Source organism: Gouania willdenowi, chromosome 1 (assembly GCF_900634775.1).
Source record: "Gouania willdenowi chromosome 1, fGouWil2.1, whole genome shotgun sequence".
In the NCBI taxonomy this organism is placed as follows: domain Eukaryota; kingdom Metazoa; phylum Chordata; class Actinopteri; order Blenniiformes; family Gobiesocidae; genus Gouania; species Gouania willdenowi.
The window spans coordinates 35,973,574-35,993,388 of record NC_041044.1 but is presented as its reverse complement, the minus strand read 5'-3'; the positions used below and the strand labels follow the sequence as shown (position 1 = coordinate 35,993,388).

General features: G+C 36.7%; 1 protein-coding gene across 2 annotated transcripts; it reads left to right on the top strand.

Annotated features, from left to right (window-relative positions):
- The first annotated feature begins 3,701 nt into the window (after positions 1-3,701).
- cp110 (centriolar coiled-coil protein 110) lies at positions 3,702-18,236 on the top strand. 2 transcript variants are annotated; one of them, XM_028461520.1, is made up of 10 exons: positions 3,702-4,302; positions 5,667-5,792; positions 7,023-9,129; positions 10,215-10,342; positions 14,377-14,478; positions 14,911-15,027; positions 15,147-15,239; positions 16,262-16,378; positions 17,055-17,137; positions 17,308-18,236. In XM_028461520.1, the coding sequence occupies exons 1-10, from the start codon at positions 4,159-4,161 to the stop codon at positions 17,465-17,467; spliced, it is 3,177 nt and encodes a 1,058-aa protein (XP_028317321.1). In that variant the 5' UTR covers positions 3,702-4,158; the 3' UTR covers positions 17,468-18,236. The 2 variants fall into 2 exon arrangements, with proteins under 2 accessions (XP_028317321.1, XP_028317329.1); XM_028461528.1 differs by lacking the exons at positions 14,377-14,478; positions 14,911-15,027; positions 15,147-15,239; ... (1 more) ...; positions 17,055-17,137; positions 17,308-18,236 and adding an exon at positions 14,088-14,221.
- The last annotated feature ends 1,579 nt before the right edge of the window (positions 18,237-19,815 follow it).

Below are 19,815 nucleotides of genomic sequence, written 5' to 3'. Positions count from 1 at the left end.
TGACCGAGATGTGAAACTCAGATGTAGGCCTATCTCACACTCAGTTTCAGTAACTCGTTTTTACCAGCCTGCTATGAAGATGGTTTTGTTTCGCTGTGTCTTATTTACTGTAGTTATGTATATTTAATGTTCTTGCTGTGATTGTGTTTTGAACTGTTTCAGGTAGTGAAAGACTAAGTTAGTTGTTGTGGTCAAATATTCTGCTGTTTAAAGAGTATCTAAACCCCGAAACCCCCTTTTTTTCCTGTTGAGAACAGATGTATTTGGGTGTGAAGTAGTGTTGGTGATTGATTCTTGTCCAACTCTTGACATGCTATAGTCGGTTATTTCAATTTGGGTGTCTTGTTTTAAAAATGTAAGAATGACTGCCCTCTTTGGGTTGAAACCTGGCTTTTACAATCAAATTTAGCTATTGGTTGAGAATGGTGGTTTGTGACGTTTTGGTGACTTTTTACATCACGAACCAGCACGTTTTGGCCCCGCCCCTTTTAGAAAAACTAGCCTCTGTTGACTTCGCAATCTATGGCACGTAGGTTTGATTAAGTTAAGTATTAAGTTGTTAGTTGGCATGGCATGAATGTTTATTTTTTGGAGATTTTAATAGTGTCATCTGGGCGTGTCTTAATAGCTCAGGAGCCCCGCCCATGATCAAGGCATTTTTAATATTTTCAGCCAAAAAAACTGGTTTAGTTACTCTTAACAAACAAAAAGTCCTCACACACTGAAATGTTTTTTTTTTTTTCTAATTCACTAAACATTAAAGCTGAGCTTCACTGTGAACAACGAAAGGTTGGCTCACTAGCTGCTGTACAGACATCAGGAAACTCACAGGTGAATTAAAAAAAAAAAAAAAAATTACACATTATTTTATAACAACACATTCAATTAAAAAAAACAAACAAAAAAAAAAAACAGAAATACAAAGGACAGGAAATATAACCACAGATAAGTTAAAAACAGTGACGATGCCTAGTTTAGCTCAACTTGCTGACGTTATGGCTGGTTCTTATGGATAGTGAAAAAAACAGTTTGGGCATAATAATGTGTATCTGTACTCTAGTTTTACCCCCTCTTGTTTAAAAAGGGATGTTCAATGTTTAGAAATGTGTTAACATAGTGGCAGCACTTAAATAGAAATATTTATTGAGGCAAACTCTATGGCAATATTAAAGCGCAGTGACGCTATCGTGGTTTCGTCAAGTTGTCTGTTTTTAATTTCATACGGTGAAGTGTTAAATGATGGATTAAAAGCTCTGATACAGTGTTTACTGCTAAGAAATGTCTATTTTTTATTTTATATAGGCTTATATGGGATCTTACACATTTTTAACCAAGTAGCTTTGACACAACATTTGATAACCATTACTGAGGTTTAATCCTGACTTTCCCAGATCAAGACACTGACCTCCAATGACCATCTGAGGATTTTTACTGCAGAGTTTGCAGGTTTATGATGTGCTGACCATATATTTTCTGCAGCCTGAGCAAGGGTCAGACCCTTCTTATGATTAGGCATTTAATGACAAACCTCAATACCAATCCGCACCATGAATATTTTACGACGGTAGGAAGTGGTGGAGAGTGGAGACACATCTGGTAGGCCATCCCCTACTCCACTTGTCCTTTTCCATCACTTCTGCGTAAGGTCTGGATCTTATCAAAGCTTTCCTTAAAACATTGAATTCCCGAAGAAAGAACAAATCATTAACTCCTTATCTCACAGTTTGACCAGCCAGTACACAGACACTGTTGTTTCCTTGTCCACTGAATCACGCCATCGTCCTCTCACCCACCTTTGACCCTGATCGACGAGACTAAACAAACCAAGAATTCTTTTGATCGTTTGTGTGGTGTTTCCATCAATAATCCTGTTTGTTTTGCTTCATAAGCCACAAGTCATGCAGCTGCTGTGATTCCATATCTGCTACCTATCCTCTAATAGAAAAAAACTCAGAAATCAAGTCCCATGATCTGGTTTTTGATTTATATTCTCACTGCATCGTCTCACAAAAACCCTTTGTTTGTTTGTTTGTTTGTTTGTTTTTTAAACAAAAACACTTTTCCGAGAGCTATAGAATCTTTATGGTGTTTCTAAAGTATCCAATGGTGGATTTGAAGCTGTAAGAAGTTGTGAATTGGTGAGAGTATATGGTTAACCTCTTTCGTGAAAGCCCTTGTAATAGAAGATTCTGTGTTTTGTAATATTTATCTATGAGTTGTGATAAATTATTCTACAACAGTGCTTTCTATGGGACAATACCTAAAAATGTGACAGTCTTTGTAAGTATTTATCTTTAACTAATTTATCGTACTTATTTCTTTTTTTTTTTTTTTGCAAATTGTAGTTAGCGATAATAACAAGATATCTTGGTAATAATTTAAATCAGTCTGATGCTTATTTTAATTTATTGATGTATATACTGTACGTTTGTCGATAAACAGCTTACTTTATTTTGTATATGACCAATAAACATGTTTCAAAATTGAATATCTCGTTTTTGTTTTACTATTATTGGTATATAATTGATACTAATAGTATTAATTTTGTGTTATACAATTTGTTGCTTGTGTTAATGCATTTTGATGATTTATGAGGGCCACCTGGTGGAAAAATGGTTGTTATTGCTGCCTTGCTGCAAGGTTAAAGGTTTGTGTTGGATGGGTCGTGACACCTGAGCATTTGCAAAAAATAACTGTTTTTTTGTTGTTGTTTTGTTTTCATCTGAAGGGACATAAAAAAGTGTACTTATTTTTTTTTTGTTTTGTTTTTGTCCCAAATTCAAATTACGATAGCAAAATTCTGTTTACCATTCACCCAACAAAACACCCTAAAAAATCAAATCCAATATCATTTTATACTGTTATTAAACCTGCAAACCTCTCATATCCCTGTAAAGGTAACACAGTTAGTTTTTTTGTTTATAGATGTAGTTAAACATTCAGTAACTAATTATTATGAAGGTATAAAAGCTGGAACACACACAGGTTTTTTTTTTTTTCTTCTCACTATTACTTTCTAAACCTGTCCAGAGTACTTTCAACACAGAAAAAAACTAGGAAAAGTACAATAATAATAATATTTTAAAAATGTCTAAGTCATAATTATGACCAAAATGTTCAACATGAAAATAGATTAGGAAACGTATTGGTTCCAAATACATTTCAAGGGTACCCCTAAACTTTATGCCGAACAACAAGTTCATCTTAGAACTCTTAAATAGTATATCTCATAATTTTGACTTCGCATCTCATAATTATTCAATCCAATCCAACTTTATTTATAAAGCACTAAAGTTTGTGGAATTGTTTGTAAGAAATTGCAAGATTTGTTAAAAAAAAAAAAAAAAAAAAAAAAGTTATTTCTACAATTTGCAATTAAAAATGAAGGAAAAATTACATCATTAAATTGGTGAAATTGAGATATCTGAAAATGAAATATTTGGTGATTTACATAAAACAATAATACATGTTTTTCTCTGGTATTTTGACTTTCTTCTGCAGGCCAAATTGGATGCTCCAAAGGGGCAAATTTGGTCCCCGGGCCTTGAGTTTGACACATATGGTATACATAGACAGTTGAGAACCAGTGAATAGACCTTTTTGTTTTTGTGCGTCATATCCTCCAGGCCTTTAGGGGGCAGTGTCAATGTATCATGATCTCCTAAATCTTTCACAGGACTTCATAAAATGTTCCTTATTAAAGCTGTGCTGCGACCCTGTTGATAGGAAACTGTGTGGTGTATTTGTACAGTGGATGTTTAATCCTCTGTGGTGTGAATGTTTGCTGTGTTTGCACTCTACAGTCACATTCGTATCCAGAGCTGAAAGAATCCAGTCCGGGTTTTTGGTTCGTCTCAGCTGCGTCCTATGAGCCGTTACTGCGGGAGGAAAGGCGGTAATTGTAAACACACAGAGCTGCTGTGTGTTTTACAACTGGTTAAGCATTAATTTGATGTTTTTCTACTTTTCCAACACATCAGAGTCGCTGTGCAAAGACTCAGCTTTATTTTTTGTCTGAACGTCATTCAGAATTCCGTTTATTCACGAACAAGAAACTCTTGATGCACCAGGCTAGTTAGCCTAGCATAGCTTTTTGACAATAGTTGTTGTAGCGTGTTAGCTGTCAAATATTAGGACCTGACGGAGTCCTGATGCGACATGATGGAGGACTACGAAGTGTTTGTGCAGCACAGACTGTCCGAGCTGAGGAAGAGCACGGAAGAAGAGTGGAGACCGACAGCAGCATCATCATCATCATCATCTCTCATTCGCTTCTATGGACGAGCCATCCTCCCTCCTCTGGTACTGAAGCTGTTACAGCATGTCTCACAGTCCACTCATTATACACGAAAACATGCAAGTTCGGAGCTATCAGGGAGTGTGTTTTACATTTTATTTTAACTGATTAACATCTGGATAAGTAAAGAAGAAAAAAAAATCACAATTTTCTGACTCGTTTGCTTAGTTTATTCATTGAGTTGTGCACCTGTTCAGGGACTGTAAGAAACGTTTTTGTGTTATTTATTTATTTTTGTTATCATTAATATCAATCACACACCTACTGGCCTACCTAAAAAGCCATTATGTACATTAGTTACTGGTTTATTTCCTCATGATTTCTCCCTGAATGCAGCCTAGCATCTGTTAGACTCACTCAGTCACAAATTTACTAAAGTTTCAACCTTCAATCTTTGACTCTCACTTTTTAATCAATCTACTTGTTTATAAACCTATTAAAAAAAAAAGAAAAAAAAACCCCCTCTAAATTACATTTAAATCAGTGGTTCCCACATTTCTAGTGACCCTAGAGACCTTTTGTTTTCTCAAAAATGAGTTTTTGTTTATGTTTGTTATGCTGTGTTACAAATACAGAGTAGCCAGAAATAGTGTACAAAAGATGTGCCAGCTCAGATATTTTTATACTGCATTTTATTTGAACTAGATCAGAAATACTTTAATGATCCCAGGGGGAAATTACTTAGATTAGACTAGACTGGAATTATATCTGAGAAAGTTTTAATAATAATAATAATAATAATAATAATGAAATTGATTATAATTTTAATTGGTAATCAAAAAAAAAAAAAAAAATCCTATTTCTGGACATTTTAGGCAACCCCATTTTATTTCCAGGCAACCCCACATGGGGTTACAATCCCAAGGTTGAGAAACTGCCTTAAATTGAGGATTTACGTTCATTCACTGACTTAATCTTTATTGTTCTACATTACTGCGAACTATTTCTAATTGCTAAACTAATAAATTGATACACTTTATAACTTGTATTTTTCACATTTGTGATCTATTAATTTTACTGACTGGCATACTGGCAGGGACAAGTGTTTGCTTTCTAAATTACTTTCTGGGTAACTCCCTCATTTACTTTCTTAATGATTTCTTTACTCACCGTAACTTCCCATGGTCTTACCTACTGATTATATTTATCTAGAATGTTTTCTAATCAACTCTCTAACTTACTCACCCATGCACCCACATGTGCATTATGGATAGATTACTTATACAGAACCAAAAAACAATTCTAGACTCAAAGACTACCACAAAATACAGATTTTGATGTTTGAGATCAAAATTTCTTGAGATACTGTAGAAACAGCCTTGTTGTGGAACATGTATGTAACCCTCTGTCTGCTTTTTGCTAAAAACAGCTTTCAAAGAACGACAAAGAAGAGATGCAGCTTTACAGAAAACATGTGAAGAAGGACGCCGTCAGAAGGAAGGCGAAAGATGACACTCGAATGGCTTACGTGCAAACTGTTCTTCACAGTGTTCAGGTAATGTGTCTACTTTGCGCGCTTCTTTGTTTGCTTTTAGTTAGATCAACTCTAGTTTAAATGGTATCTATTTATTTTAGGCCCCAATGGGCTCTGTGCATGCAGCAACATGACGTAATTTCCACTGAAATGTCAGGAAGGCTTTTTACTTCCGGTGATCACTGAATGCTAGCGGTGTGAAAAAAAAATCTATTTCATGATATATCGTGATTTTTTGGGTGCCGATTTTAAATTAATTTTTAAAGAAAAGAAAAGGAAAAAAATCTCTGATATTTAATCAATATCTTTCTTATTGTATTTTTCACATTTTCATGGATGTGTGTTTTCTACTGCTGGAGACATTTTCACTTCTCAGCGGAGCAGCCTAACTACTGGACATGTTGACCAGCTCCTGTTCTTATATAACATTTTTGAAAATTGTGTCACTTCCCCACCTCCACTCCGTAGAGGGCACCGTAGATATAATAATAATAATAATAATAATAAATAGGATGTTTTGAAGCAAATAATTTTGACTCAATTTGTCCTCTGAATGATCAAATCAATATCTTCTGATGAACATAGACATAGATTTTTCATATCCACGTTAAATTTTGATATTAACTGGGTAGAATATCGCAATATATTGTGATAATATTGTATCATGACCCAAGTATCGTGATACATATCGTGTTGCAACATCCTTGCCAATACTCACCCATACTACTTTGCTGTGCTATAGCGACCTCATCACTCGGTTTAGTCAATATTTGCCTTTTATTATCACGTCTTTTACTTGTTGTTGTATTTTTTTTACTATTTGTGTCTCCCCTTACATGTAATACGACATGTATGTGAACAAAGCTTTGTCTTCAAAAACGCAAACAGCTGTACAATGTGTGCCACTTTTGGCTCATTCTCATCAAAAGGACAGCACATGTGAGTAAGAGGTGTAGTGTTTCTTGTTTAGGGGAAGGTCTGGGTTAAGATGTAGTCAGCAATCTGTCCGTTTTCATGCTGTTCTGAGACATAATGAAAGCAGCGACTCCTAAAACAAGTATTGTAATACAAAATATAAGCTATAGGCAATAATGTTTGTCGTCAAAATTTAAATCTGGATATATCTTGAATCTTGATTTATTGCCCAGGCCTAGACCCAATGTGTTATTCTGAATGCACATGTTTTGTAGGAGTAATTGAATTCTCCTGTATGATCACTAATCTATTGATTATTCTGTTCATAAAATGCAGCTGAGGACGACACCAACACTGGACGAGTTGCTCCAGGAACAGCACAGCAACAGATCCGCTGAGACAAACCACGGCATCTCTCCACAATCATTAATAGAAACAAGTGGTGTCGCTCTCCCTCCGCTGACACCAACACCGTCCAGTGCCTTTACATCTTCGGAAAAGTCTCACCATGAACGATGCCTTCTTGACAAAGTTGACAGCCAACCAGCATCACAGCCAAGTTCATTTACTGGTACATCGCACCAATCAATGTCCTCAGATTACGTGACGTTTGATGATGTGGAAAACACTAAATCTGCCTCTGATTGCATCGAAGTACAAACTCGGAGACCAGCACATGTCTCATCAGAGAGAATCTTTAACTTTTCTGGTTTTTTCCTTCATTCCTCCTCTACAATTACCAAGATACCTGATATAATCAACCACCCTCCTATCGATGGAGAGGAGTTAGAGAGAAGTGGTGTGGAGACTTCCTTTTGTCATGACTTTATTGCAGTTAAAGACATTTGTGGCTCCTCATTCCAGGAGGATTCAGTCATGTGTGACAATTTACCAGTCGATAAATCTGAAGGAACTTCTCTGAACGATGTGGAGCACGAAGAAGAATTTAAAACTTCTATCACACTAGACTCTGACAAAGTTGGACATTTGGAGCAAAAGGAGGAATTATTCTCTTTGTCTGAAAATAGCAACATTTCAGATAATACCGACACATCACAGACATTAAGTGATCACAACCAAAAAACAGAACCAACACACAACCAGGAAGATGACTCAGACTCTGTGCCATCTGCAGAGCCGCATCGCCCGAGCCTACAGGCTTTGCTGAAAAAATCTCAGGAATATCGCCGGCGCCAGCGAATGCTGAGGAACCAAGCTAGAAACAATAAAACACAGGAGAGGAACAGAGAACCACAGAGAACGAGTGATGAGCAGAGCCACTCAGATAAGGAGAATGATGGATTCCCCCACAAGGACATCACGACTGCAGTAGAGAAGGAAATGAATCACATGAGTGCTTTTATTTCTTCAGATTCGTGCATAAAAAAGCCTTGGGAGAGTGAGAAGAAAAAGGAAGGTGAGCTAATTTTGTGGAGTAAGAATGATCAGTCTGAAAACACACATTCACAAGGACATGGAGATACTAAGGAAAGTGTTGAGGAAGAAACAAACTTCAGAAATCAGCAGAACTACTCACAAGAAGTCAAAGCACATGGAATATATCACACTGTCCCAATTAGTGATGGAGCAAAAACTCACTTGGCTGAAAGTGTTGTATCTAATGTTTCATCTGAAAGTTTACAACATGATGATCAGCTCAAGTCTAATCTCTCTAGTGTGAAAGTGCTGATCTCAGATCTGCAGTCTACAGTGAGAGAAAACTCTGCCAAGCATTCCCAGAGTGAGAACACACAAAGTGACTTAAGTTTTACTGACGTCCAGGACTCGCAGCAAAACGAGCCAGTGGTCAAACACAGTGATGATGAAGAGGAGCTCAGAACTTTGAGAAGACAGTCAATCAACAATGTTCCTGAAGGTTCAGAACTTGAACCGTATTTTACTGGCACCAAGTGTGTTTCCCTTCAAAGGGGGGAAAAGGAAGCAGAGACGTTTATTGAGACCAGTTTAGGTAAATCCTCAACCAAAGTGCAAGGATTGAGTGAAGAGGAACAAACCAAGCCACCAGCCAAAGGCAGCCTCTCTATTGCTCAGTGGAAACCCATTCCCGAAATGTTTCGAACTGTTTCATCTGAAACCTTGAGTGCATGTGATATCTCAGTCCTGTCAGATACTTGTAGCCATTCTGTGGAAAAGAGGGAAGAGTTCTATACTGAAGGTCATGACTCCATCCGCTCAGACTCTCTCAATCAGTCCTATAATGTGGACACCCCATCCGGCCTGTGGTTTCAAGAAGAATCGGGATCTAACTTTGGCTCGCAAGGTTGCCTCGTTCGCGTCCAGCATTTGACTCCAGAGAGCGACAGTGAACTTCAGACTAGTGTGTCCAAGGTCAAAAGGAGGCTGGACCTGCATTTGTCTGAGGGCGTCCAGGAAAACAAAGCAGAGCTCCCTGTGGTCAGACGTTTATCCAGCACTTACCGAGGTAAGAAGTTGAACCCAACAGAGTAATAAGTCGGCAGTAGGGCGAGGTTTAAAAAAAATAAGAAAAATAAAATCAATTAATCCATTTTAATGGGTTTTCCTTTGAATGGCCTGACATTGATTCATAAAATTCATAATTTATTGTGTCTTTTCTACTGTGTCTAATGCAGTGGCGTGGGTTCAATTTTTTATTCAAAACAATATTTTTAATACTGCACGAAGTTGGAGTCCATGGCATGTGGCTTCAGGGTAGCAATAGCTGGATTGAGTTTGAAAATGAGAAGCACGCAATAATTTTTGCTGGCATTACTGCCCTTGTTCTGTTTTTTTTTTTTTTGACAAGGTATGTTGATGACTTTTTTCTTGTTTATTTATTTAATTATTTCCATAAATGCAGACATCTGTTACAGGCAATAACTTCATACACAGATTACCTCCAGTTCTAGGCAAGATGAAATGCATATTTTGAGAAACTAATGTTTTTTCTGTATATAAACATACACAAAATAAAATAGAAACATAACAACAAATGGGGAAAATGCCATCTTCATCCCCGAGCAGTTCTTGTCTACATTTTCTTTCTTTTTTTCCCTCCTTTTTCTTTTAACCAATAAATGAAAAACAAAGGATGTAACTTTTTAGATCCAGAGAGATCCAACAAAAACTATAAAAACAAAACAAAAAGAAATTTAAGAAAACTAGAAGTTTGACAGGTTGATTACATATTAAATAATAATTTCTAAATATAATAAATGATTATCTACTTTAAGACACTCCAAATAATGCTTCAGTAATTTATTTTGACAAAATCTTATTTTAGAGGTAGAGCTTGTAAGCAAAAATAAGTCTTTATTAATTAATTTGATTTCACATAAAATAAGGCCCAAGTACATACCGGTAGTTTTGAAGTCACTTGGTAAGCGCACACTGACGATGGTTTTCTAATGTTTCATGTAAATATTTCCAGTAGGTTCAAACACTGGGACATCCTCCAAAATAAGAGAAGGGTGGTCCATCTATTCCTTCCTGTTAACAGATCGTTACCATATGGATTATAGAATCATCACTTGTACCGTCTGTTTGTAGCTGCATTGAGGGGCTTGGAAGGTGGTGGGGATCACAGAGACAAGCAGGAGCAGCTGAAACAGACTCACGCTGCCCAGCGCAGGGCCTTACAGGAGGAGCACAGGAAACAGCAGGAGGAGCTGCAACAGGTGAGCCATTGCAATAAGATGTGATGAATTATTAAAGCTTATTTTAATATAGTCCTTCTAGAGGCAGATGGACTTTAACGCTGCACTTTTGGAGGTTTATTGGTAAAAGCTACTGAGATCTTAATCAGTTTGTGCTTTTTGTGGCTTTGAATTTATAGTGTGGCACCAAAATGTAGTCAAATAAATTATTCAAACATGTATAATAATTTTTTTTACAAATAGATTAGAGGTGACAGCACAAATCTACACAACATTTAAACATTTAGTTTTAATCGCTGTGTTTCTTGTTGTTCTTAGGGACTGGACAGTAAGCCTATAATTAGGGTGAATGCTGTCCAAATCCATTCTGAATGTTGAAAAGTAATCATAAGAATTTATTTTAATACATTCAATGTTACATTTATTTTGAAGAACTGTGTCCATCAAAAACTAAAAAACTAAAACACAGAGTGGGAACTGTCGCCCTTGTGGTCGTAGATTATTTTTGGAGTCGCAACAGTTTTTATTCTTTTTTGGTAAATAAAGGAGAGTTACATCGACAGATTTAACTTTTCCTGATTATTTAGAGCAACCAAAACCAGAACAAATGGGCATTTTCACTGGAAAAGCTGCTAAATGAATTGAAAAGCAGGCTGAATGCTTCACTCCAATAGAAAACAATGGGAATTTTACAGGCAAATGGGTCAGTGTGACGTCTTCAATCACATGATTTCAAGATGGCAGAATACAGGCTCTAAAATGGTAAAATAGTCCCATTTATTTTAAAACTCATCAAAACGATTACGGTGCAAAATAATGCATGTTGTTGTCATAGATCTTCTAATAAGGACATTTCAAAGGGTTTAGGCCACATTTGTAAAAACAGTGAAGGATCCCTTTAAGGAGAGAAGTACCTACGTGTGAGAAAAGGCAGAAGAAAAGGGAAAAAGATTAGAGAGAACAAAATATGGAAGTGAAAAAGACAGGTAATATTAGTTTTTTTTATTTAAAGGTTAATAAAGTTGCTGTTGGTGTCCGTGTATCGTTGAGGAGAAGATGCTGGGGTAACAGGGTAACAAGAAACCATCACCCGCTAATGATGCTGCCACTGTTGGAATCAGTCCAGTAACTTTCTGCTTTCAAGTTGTGTGCTTAGACTGCTCCACCCTGAAGACACATGGCAATACTGGGCGTTGCTGCCCTGGTAACACCACAGTCAAGTCTTAACCATTCCATAGACTCCTACCTCTGTACCCTTAGGTCAGGGGTCTGCAACCTTTACTCTACAAGGAGCCATTTAACCTCATCTCACCTGGATTAAAGTCCATCCATACTAAATTCTATACAGTCAAAATTATGTAGAATAATGTTTGATTTCATTTGATTTGATTTATATTGATCATGTAAATGGCAACTTAAAAACAGTTTAACATAAAATAAAATAAATGGACATCAAGAAGTAAAACAGTATCTTGCATTTTCAAATTCTTACGCATCACAGTTTACATAAACACAATGTTATATAAAGATGTATTTTTTTCTGTTAATGTATTTGAAAGGCTACAAAAGTAACTTGAATTTGATAACACATGACCATGTGGTCAACACATGCTGATTGCTTATTTCTTGCCACACATAAAACATGCATATTTAACCAGCACATTGGTGCTTAAATGAATCTGTCCCCATATAATTAAAATCTCTATTTTCTTCCTGAATAGTGTTTTTGTTGGTTTAGTTATCTCACCTGGGATTTATAACTTAAGATTAGCCACAGGTGCAGGAAAGTTGATGGTCTGCAGATGTTGCAGGAAGTGTAGTAGGAAGGTGCTGAGTCAATGCACAACGTGATTTATTTTAGGTTAAGAAATTGTTGTATCTTGATTTTATTTGTTGTTAATCATTAATAGCCTCTGTAAAAAACTATTTATTTCAATAGTTTTTTTTTTTTTAAAGCTATAGGGAGCCATTGCTTAACAGTTAAAGAGCCACATGAGGCTCCAGAGCCGCAGGTTTCAGACCCCTGCCTTAGGTTAAAGGCAGTACATTATGTATCCTTAACATAATGAAGTTTGGACTGGTGGATTCTCACGCTCTGACATAGAACATTTGTTGGCAGTGTTTTCTCTCCAAAATAAGAGCCTGTCTGCGTCACGCTGTGAGCTAATGGACTCGCACCTTAAAATCAGTGATATATTTTTTAAAGCGTTAGTGAGAGGGTAGATTATTCTTCAGGCAGAAGCGGCTACCTTCAGGGAATACTGCTTCCATACAAGAGCAAATGTGTTCCGCTGCAAACTGGCTGAAACTCTAATGCTTGCTCAATTTTCCTGCTTCCACCAACTTTGGGGATTAATTTTCACTTGCTGACTAATACATCCAACCAACTAACAGGTATCTTACTAAAGACACCCATTCATCTTCTATCCACTGCAGTGTTGCAGTGCATCAGCGTAGCTTTCTGAACCCACTCAGAGCTAACGCACGAGGACAGACGATCCCTGACACTCACTTTCAAAACAAATGACCTAAAAGACATGTTTTTGTAATGCCACACCTTTAATGCTGACATTCGGGTGCTGTAAATTACAGTTTTTATTTTGTGTTTCTCAGGTTAAAAGTTTGGGTTTTTCTAAGGTTAATAACAATATGACTGACCCAAACAATGATGGTGATTCCACATGAGTTTTGTTTTTAATCTGTTTTAAAAAAAAGCTTTGCTGACCACACCCTATCATTTTCTGATGCACTTGTTTTTTTCAATGTCAGAGTAAGATAATATATCAGGGAAATCCACAGCGCACTAAAAGGATTAGAGTAAATCTGACCCAGAAACAAGCGGACGGTTCTTCCATCTGTGGTGGGAACAGAGTCATCGACGATTCCTCCGTCCCATTGGCTCGTCTCTTGCATGGGATTGCATCACGTCTTGACTTTGCATCTACGTAATTTTGGTACAGCAACCATAATTCACTCCACCAAGGTTTTGTACTTTACACAAAGTCACCTACAAAAATGGCATTTAATGCCCGTCTGTATGTTTTTGTTTTTATTTTGTTTTTTTAAAGCAAGATTAATTAAGGTCAAGATTAAGAGTTTGAATTGATCACAATCTTTGTGCTTTCTGCGGAACAGAAATCAGGATTTTGAGAGACTAGCAAAAGAAAAAACACAAACACGTTGTCACCCTACCTGTTAGAGGTGACTTATGGAGACCTGGGTCGTGTGCAGACTACAGACATCTGCTCATTACAAGAGACCTTCAGACTCTCCCCAGTTAAAAAAAAAGAAAAGAAAAAAGCCAGCTCTCCTACCATAAATGTTTCATTACGTCCCCTAAGAGGCAAGCTGGCATGGTTGCCTTATTTTGTGTGTGTGTGTCCATGCAAGGATTCAAGGACGCCTGCTGTTCTCTGGCAGCCACCACTGCTCCGCTCAGTTCCATTTGTCTGTGTATGTCCTTGGCCTGTGAATCACTTCCTGTTTAATTCCTTCAGCCTTAAAATATTCCCACTGTGGGAAACTGTTGGACACTAATGTACTGTATGATTACATCTAAGCTGTTGAACATGACGGAGTGAGTGGAGGACTGAGGGAAGTGACACAGAAAAGGAAAAGGATCACTTGTTTAATTCATGAGTGTCTGTGGTTAAGTGTCACATCGTCCCACTGAGCGCCGCCGCTGATGGTCCCGTATCCCTCTCTTCCCATCACTCTCTTTGTCTTTTTGCTGCTATCTCCTCCCAACATTGTGTTTCCCCCTCAGATATATTGTATTAATTTCCCCCCCTCATCGTCCCGATCAAAGCCTCTTCCTAATCCTTTCTTTTTTTTTTTTTTCTGTGCTCCATCCTCACCCCTCTGTCTCTCCCTCACCGCCCTCAATTAATTTCTTTCCTCCTGCCTCATTTGCTGTCCTTTCCAGTTCAATATCCCCCCTCCACCCCACCCCACCTTGCCTGCACCCAACACACACACCCATCTTCTTTTTTTGTCTTATTTTTCTCCATCTCTCTCTCTCTCTCTCTCTCTCTCTCTCTCTCTCTCTGTCTCAGGTGTTTGTGCGTTATCGTCACCTTCACAGTGTGTCCTTGCCTCGCTCCAAGTCAAGTTATTCACAGCCTGGAGACGCACTGACCTTTTCTACTCATGCTCAGGTAATCGTCACGTTCATCCTCTTTTTGTCTCTGATTAAGGAGTCGTCCTGCCTAATCAGCAGGGTTTGACTTTCCTCTAATCATTCATTAAAATATCTTGTTACTGCTTCGTGACACTGCTTCTTTATTTGTTATTCAAATGTGTATTATTGAAGCAAGAGCTTAAAAATCAAAAAGTCCTCTGCTTCTTATCATTCTGCTTATTAATCCCTGGTGTAATAAAGAGGTGTGAGACCACTTGCATTGAGCCTCTAAACAGATGCCAACCTAAAGACCTTGAGAAGCTGTTTGGGAAATTAATTGCTTGTCATTGATGGAATTAGCATTCTCCTCTCTCATGTCCGCCCCCCCCCCCCCCCCCCCACCCCCGTCTTCATTATTCACCGCTCTTGTCGCCCCTGCTTTCCTCCCCTCCCTCCTCTTGGTCCTCAGACGTCCAGCTCATCCCTGCAGTGTTACCGCCCCCTCCTGGCTGCTGTCCTGAAGGGTTTTCTGACCCGGCGGCTGCTGAGGACGGAGAGGGCAGCACAACTGGTTCGCACCATCAGAGTAAGCAGCAGACACAGCATTGTTTTAGCCTTCACCTCTAGCACAGCTGTGTGTGTGTGCGTGTGCGTGCGTGCGTAAAAACAACAGCATGGTTTTTTTGTGTCTGTGTGTGTGTGTAGGACACACAGCAGTTCCTGCAGGCCTTTGAGAAGCAGCAGCAGCAGATCCTGAGCAGACACGACATCATTCTGCTGGAAAGAGTCACTCTTCAGGTTTGAAGTCAAAAAACACATGCATCTTTTTTTTTGTGATCAATTGTTTTATTTATTTTTTTCTATACTTCACGTCATAGGTACTGGAAACCGTGAATAATTCCTTACATACTTGTTAAAAGCACATTGTTTTAACATCCATGTGGTCAGTCACGTTAAGTAGCCATTGAACCTATCAGGGCTGGGGTCAATTACATTATTAAATTAGAATTACATCTTCAATTATCCATGTTCAATTACATCTCATTTATGTTTACAGTGACCAGCATTTTTTCATTTACAATTTACCTACAATTATTCTTATCCTCAGAAAGTCAATTACAATTATCTTCTCAATTACTAAAGTTCAATTACAATTAATCACAATTATTGAGAGTGAAATAAATAACCTAATAAAACTTAACCCTCTTTTTGTGTTAGCTTTCTGTTAGCATTTCTAGTGATAACGTGTCCTGAATCAGCTGTAAAATACACAAAAAATAGATCTATCATCTAATTTCTTTCCTATCTATATGTTACCTTGTTATGCTTCCTAATCAATGAAAATATAGTTTTTAATATTTTTTGTGTGGGCATCCGAGCCTTTTTGTGTCAGTATACACCTAAATAAAAACATTTTAAATAGTAAAATATGGGAAAGCTTGATATGAAACATATTTTAATAATTAACTATATACAGTATGTGTAGAACTGTAACCTGTTTCTCCAGTTTTGCGTTAAATCATATTGACAATTTTTATAGAATTTTCATGGCAATTAAAATTACAAAGTCAATTATTTGAGCTCAATTACAATGTAATTATGATTACGACAGCAACAGATTCTTTAAATTTCAATTATAATTACACTATAATTGTAATTTATTATTAATTACGCGATTACAATTATAATTGACTCCAACCTTGTCTGTAACTTTCACATTTATCATCTTCTCCCTTTATACGCCATTTAGATACTTATTCACCCCATTTGTGATTCCACAACCAGTGATGTGATCTGTTCTGTGTTTGTGACGCCTCCAGCTGCGAGCAGCAAGGTATGAGATCTACGACATGTTCTTCAGCCTCTCTGCCCGAGAGCAGATGCTGCTGATCAGCAGAGACAGAGAGCTCAACAGAGAGAGAGAGCTCAGACGCCTGGTAATAACCATATCTGTTTGTATGTAATAAAAGGTCAAACAGCAGGAAAACATCCTGTGAAAGAGAACGTCCAAAACGCCATGTGGCAAATGTGTCTGTTTTACTATAATAGATCAGTTGGCAAGGACTTTGTAAACACGAGTTCAACCCAAGGGGAAAGAAATTTATATTTTCGTAATTTAATGTTGCACAAGTTTGAAAGCGGGCACAGCAAATATTAAACACACACACCAGCTATCACTTTCATGTGTATAAGTCTTATAAAAGTTCATTGGTTTTACTAGAACAAGGCTGTATGGAGCAGTGTGATCCATCTTTGGCCTGAAACAGAACAATCCAAACGTTTTTTTAGGGAAAAAAACAAGTTTATGCCCTAATTTTAACTCTTCTGTATATAATTTACTGTACATTAATCACTTAGAGTTCCTAAGGTATAGAAAATTCAGTTTTACTTTTAAGTAATTTGTATTTGACCCTCAGGCTTGAGTACGACACGCAATAGGGTGTGTGACATGTTGTAATGCAGCTCTGTACTGTGTTACTTAGAAAAATAACTGCAATAGTTCCAAATTGCGGTTGTTGATCCCCTGTGTAATATGTTGGCTTGTAGGTTTTCTTTGTGTTCACTTATTATTTTTCAAAGCCGTTTTACAGGATTTGTTAAACATGTTTTTAGAGTGGAAGCGATGATCGTCTGAAAGAAAAAAGTTCTTTGTCAGCAGCAACACGAAAATCCCTTGAAAGAAAGAGAGGAGTGCTGTGAGTATTTAGTGAATCAACTATTTTTTATATTGTTGTTCTTTGATTCTTTTTTAGAATTGCTTCTTTATTTATTTTTTTATTTCCGTATACTTTTGATACGTGCACGGTAAGATCCTGATCATTACAGGTATTTCTAGAGTTAATGTTTGTCAAAATTTCAACCTCAGGTTTCAGAAAAAAGCTGCAGAGAGCCACACAAGGATTATAAAGAAAACTGAAGGAAAGACCGGATTCTCTGCTGAGCAACCGCCAGAATCCAGGCGACCACAAATCAGAAGAAACCCTCAGAGGGTCTTAAAGACCACTCCGTCTCCTAGACCCAGATAAGACTTTACTGAGGAATCATTAGAAAAAAGTCCAAAAACGTCTTGTAAATCCTGTCGTTGACTTAAGTGTTCTTTCATATTTTCAGTGCTGGGTATTTTTTTTTACCTTCTCCACGTTGGAGTTTAACTCTTCAGGAGTTGTTTTTGTTCCTAACATCTGTTACTCTTCATTATTGCGTCTGTCGATTGATGCTGTGATCAAACAAATGACAAAAATGCAGACTGTAAATATAACATGGATCACTATTTCCTCCAAACTTTGGGCTTTGCTTTTAATAAGTGCAGGAAAAAGTTGATTTGGGAAAAAGATTCTCCATCTACAGTGCATTCAGTTTGATAAGACTCGCTGACAATCATACAAACTCTACAAGGACTGTTTAGATATGGTCTGACGTTGTCAGACTCTTTATAAGGAAACCGTAAAATCTGTGACTTTTTAAATTCTTCTTTTTATTTTATTTTTTTGCAGTTGTAGCTTTTTGTGTTGAACCAAAGTGAAATTGTTGCAAATCTCTGCTCACTAATGTCACATTTGTGTTGGTAGCTAAACGTCTTCATTCTTTTCTTCTTTTCTGCAAAACTTGATACTGGTGATAGAAAGATGCTATAAAAATATTTTAAATGCATCCAGGAGACTAGAATAGACAACGTTCCCACCTTGTTTGCATTGACAGGTAAAGCACTTGCTTTTCAGAGGTTTTCTTTGTATTTTAGTGTGAGTTTTATTTATTTATTTGTCCAAATGTTAAACTTAACTTCAGCTCTTTTCTTTGTACCATCTGTCAAAATCCACTAAAACCTTTGAAGGTTGTTTTTTTTTTGGTTTTTGTGTTTTAATAAATTTTATATTGAAGTTGAATTGTGTTTGGGATGTTTGTCATCAGCTTTAATGTTTTCAGGATGATCATCAGCAAAATAAAGCCCCATTTTTTTTTTTAAACTTGCAATTTTTAATTAAATATTTTAAAGAAACTGATTTCACTTACCTAAAGTAATAAAAAAAAAAGCTACTAAGTTATTATTATAAGGATAATTTTATCTAGTTTGAGGTAATTTTGTCTTATTTTATTTTCTTGCAATTACTGAGAGTCATGGCAGTAAGGCCTTTTTGATACTATCATTTTTATTTATGCAAACTGCTGGAAAACAATGATTTATTAGCTAAGATGCTATCACTAAACTTTATTTAAAAACTGAAAGACAGAGAAATCAAAGCCCACAGGTTTAAACTGGCTTCTCATATTCTCAATAAAGAAATAAATCATAACCAAATCTATTGATAAATCTGTTTGTATTCAGATGCCTTTTATACATTTTCATGTAATATACAAATATAATAGACATATACAAGAAGCTATCAGGTTGAAGTGAGGAGTTTTACAGTTTGCTACAAATTGACCATGTCACGCCCACTTTAGTTTGCATCATGTGATAAATCGGTTCAGGTTTTTCACAAATATGTAAATTAGGGCTGAGTGATATGGATCAAAACTCATTCCTTGATATTTTTTTCTCAAAATGGCAATATATGATATAAATCTCGATATTTTTTTTTATCTCACATTCTTACCAGGAAGACAATTTGGATTAAATTTGCTAATGAAAAATACCACACAGACACCCTTATTAACAAACAGCTAAACAATATGTTCCACTTTAGTCTGTTTCTCTAAGGGACAGCACGTGTGAGTGAGTTCAGTTGTGTGGCTTGTTTAGATGAAGCTCTGGGTTAGAATGCACTCAGTGAATGTCAAACTGCTTTTCTGAGACGTAACAAAAGCAGCGGCTCCTGAAACGAGTATTTTAATACAAAATAAGCTATAAAAATGTGTATAGTGTCTTGCCCAAGAACAATTGGTCAGGTATAGACTGGGATTGAACCCCCAACCTCTCGATCAGAAGATGACCCCTCTACCACCTGAGGATACTACATTATGAATAGTAATAAATACTTGTACTGTGTGATTGTATAAATAAAATCAAGTTTTTAAAAAAATAGATATGTCTCAATATAGGCAATATTGTCATTTTCTATATTGCCAAAATAGAAAATTCAAAATATCTTGAATCACGATATATATTGCCCAGCTCTAATAAGTAAAGTTATTTGTTTCTAGTTGTTTTATATATCACGTACGTTGTTTAGTTTCATAGAACTGTGATTAAATGTTTTTTCCTCCATCTAATCCCCTCATTATTCACTTCCCTGAGAACTTTGCACCAATCTATTTGAGTCAACAAACTACTTATTTGCTTTAAAACAAAGTAAAAACGTTGGAATAGTCATGATTTATAGGTTATAATTTATTATGCAGGGGATCACGTTGAGGCGCCCATTGGGCAGCAGGG

Excerpts from the sequence above, each read along its gene's own strand:
- cp110 (XM_028461520.1), top strand. The coding sequence starts at position 4,159 with ATGATGGAGGACTACGAAGTGTTTGTGCAGCACAGACTGTCCGAGCTG. Across the intron at positions 5,793-7,022 it reads CTGTTCTTCACAGTGTTCAG|CTGAGGACGACACCAACACT; the intron begins GTAATGTGTCTA and ends CATAAAATGCAG. Across the intron at positions 9,130-10,214 it reads TTTATCCAGCACTTACCGAG|CTGCATTGAGGGGCTTGGAA; the intron begins GTAAGAAGTTGA and ends GTCTGTTTGTAG.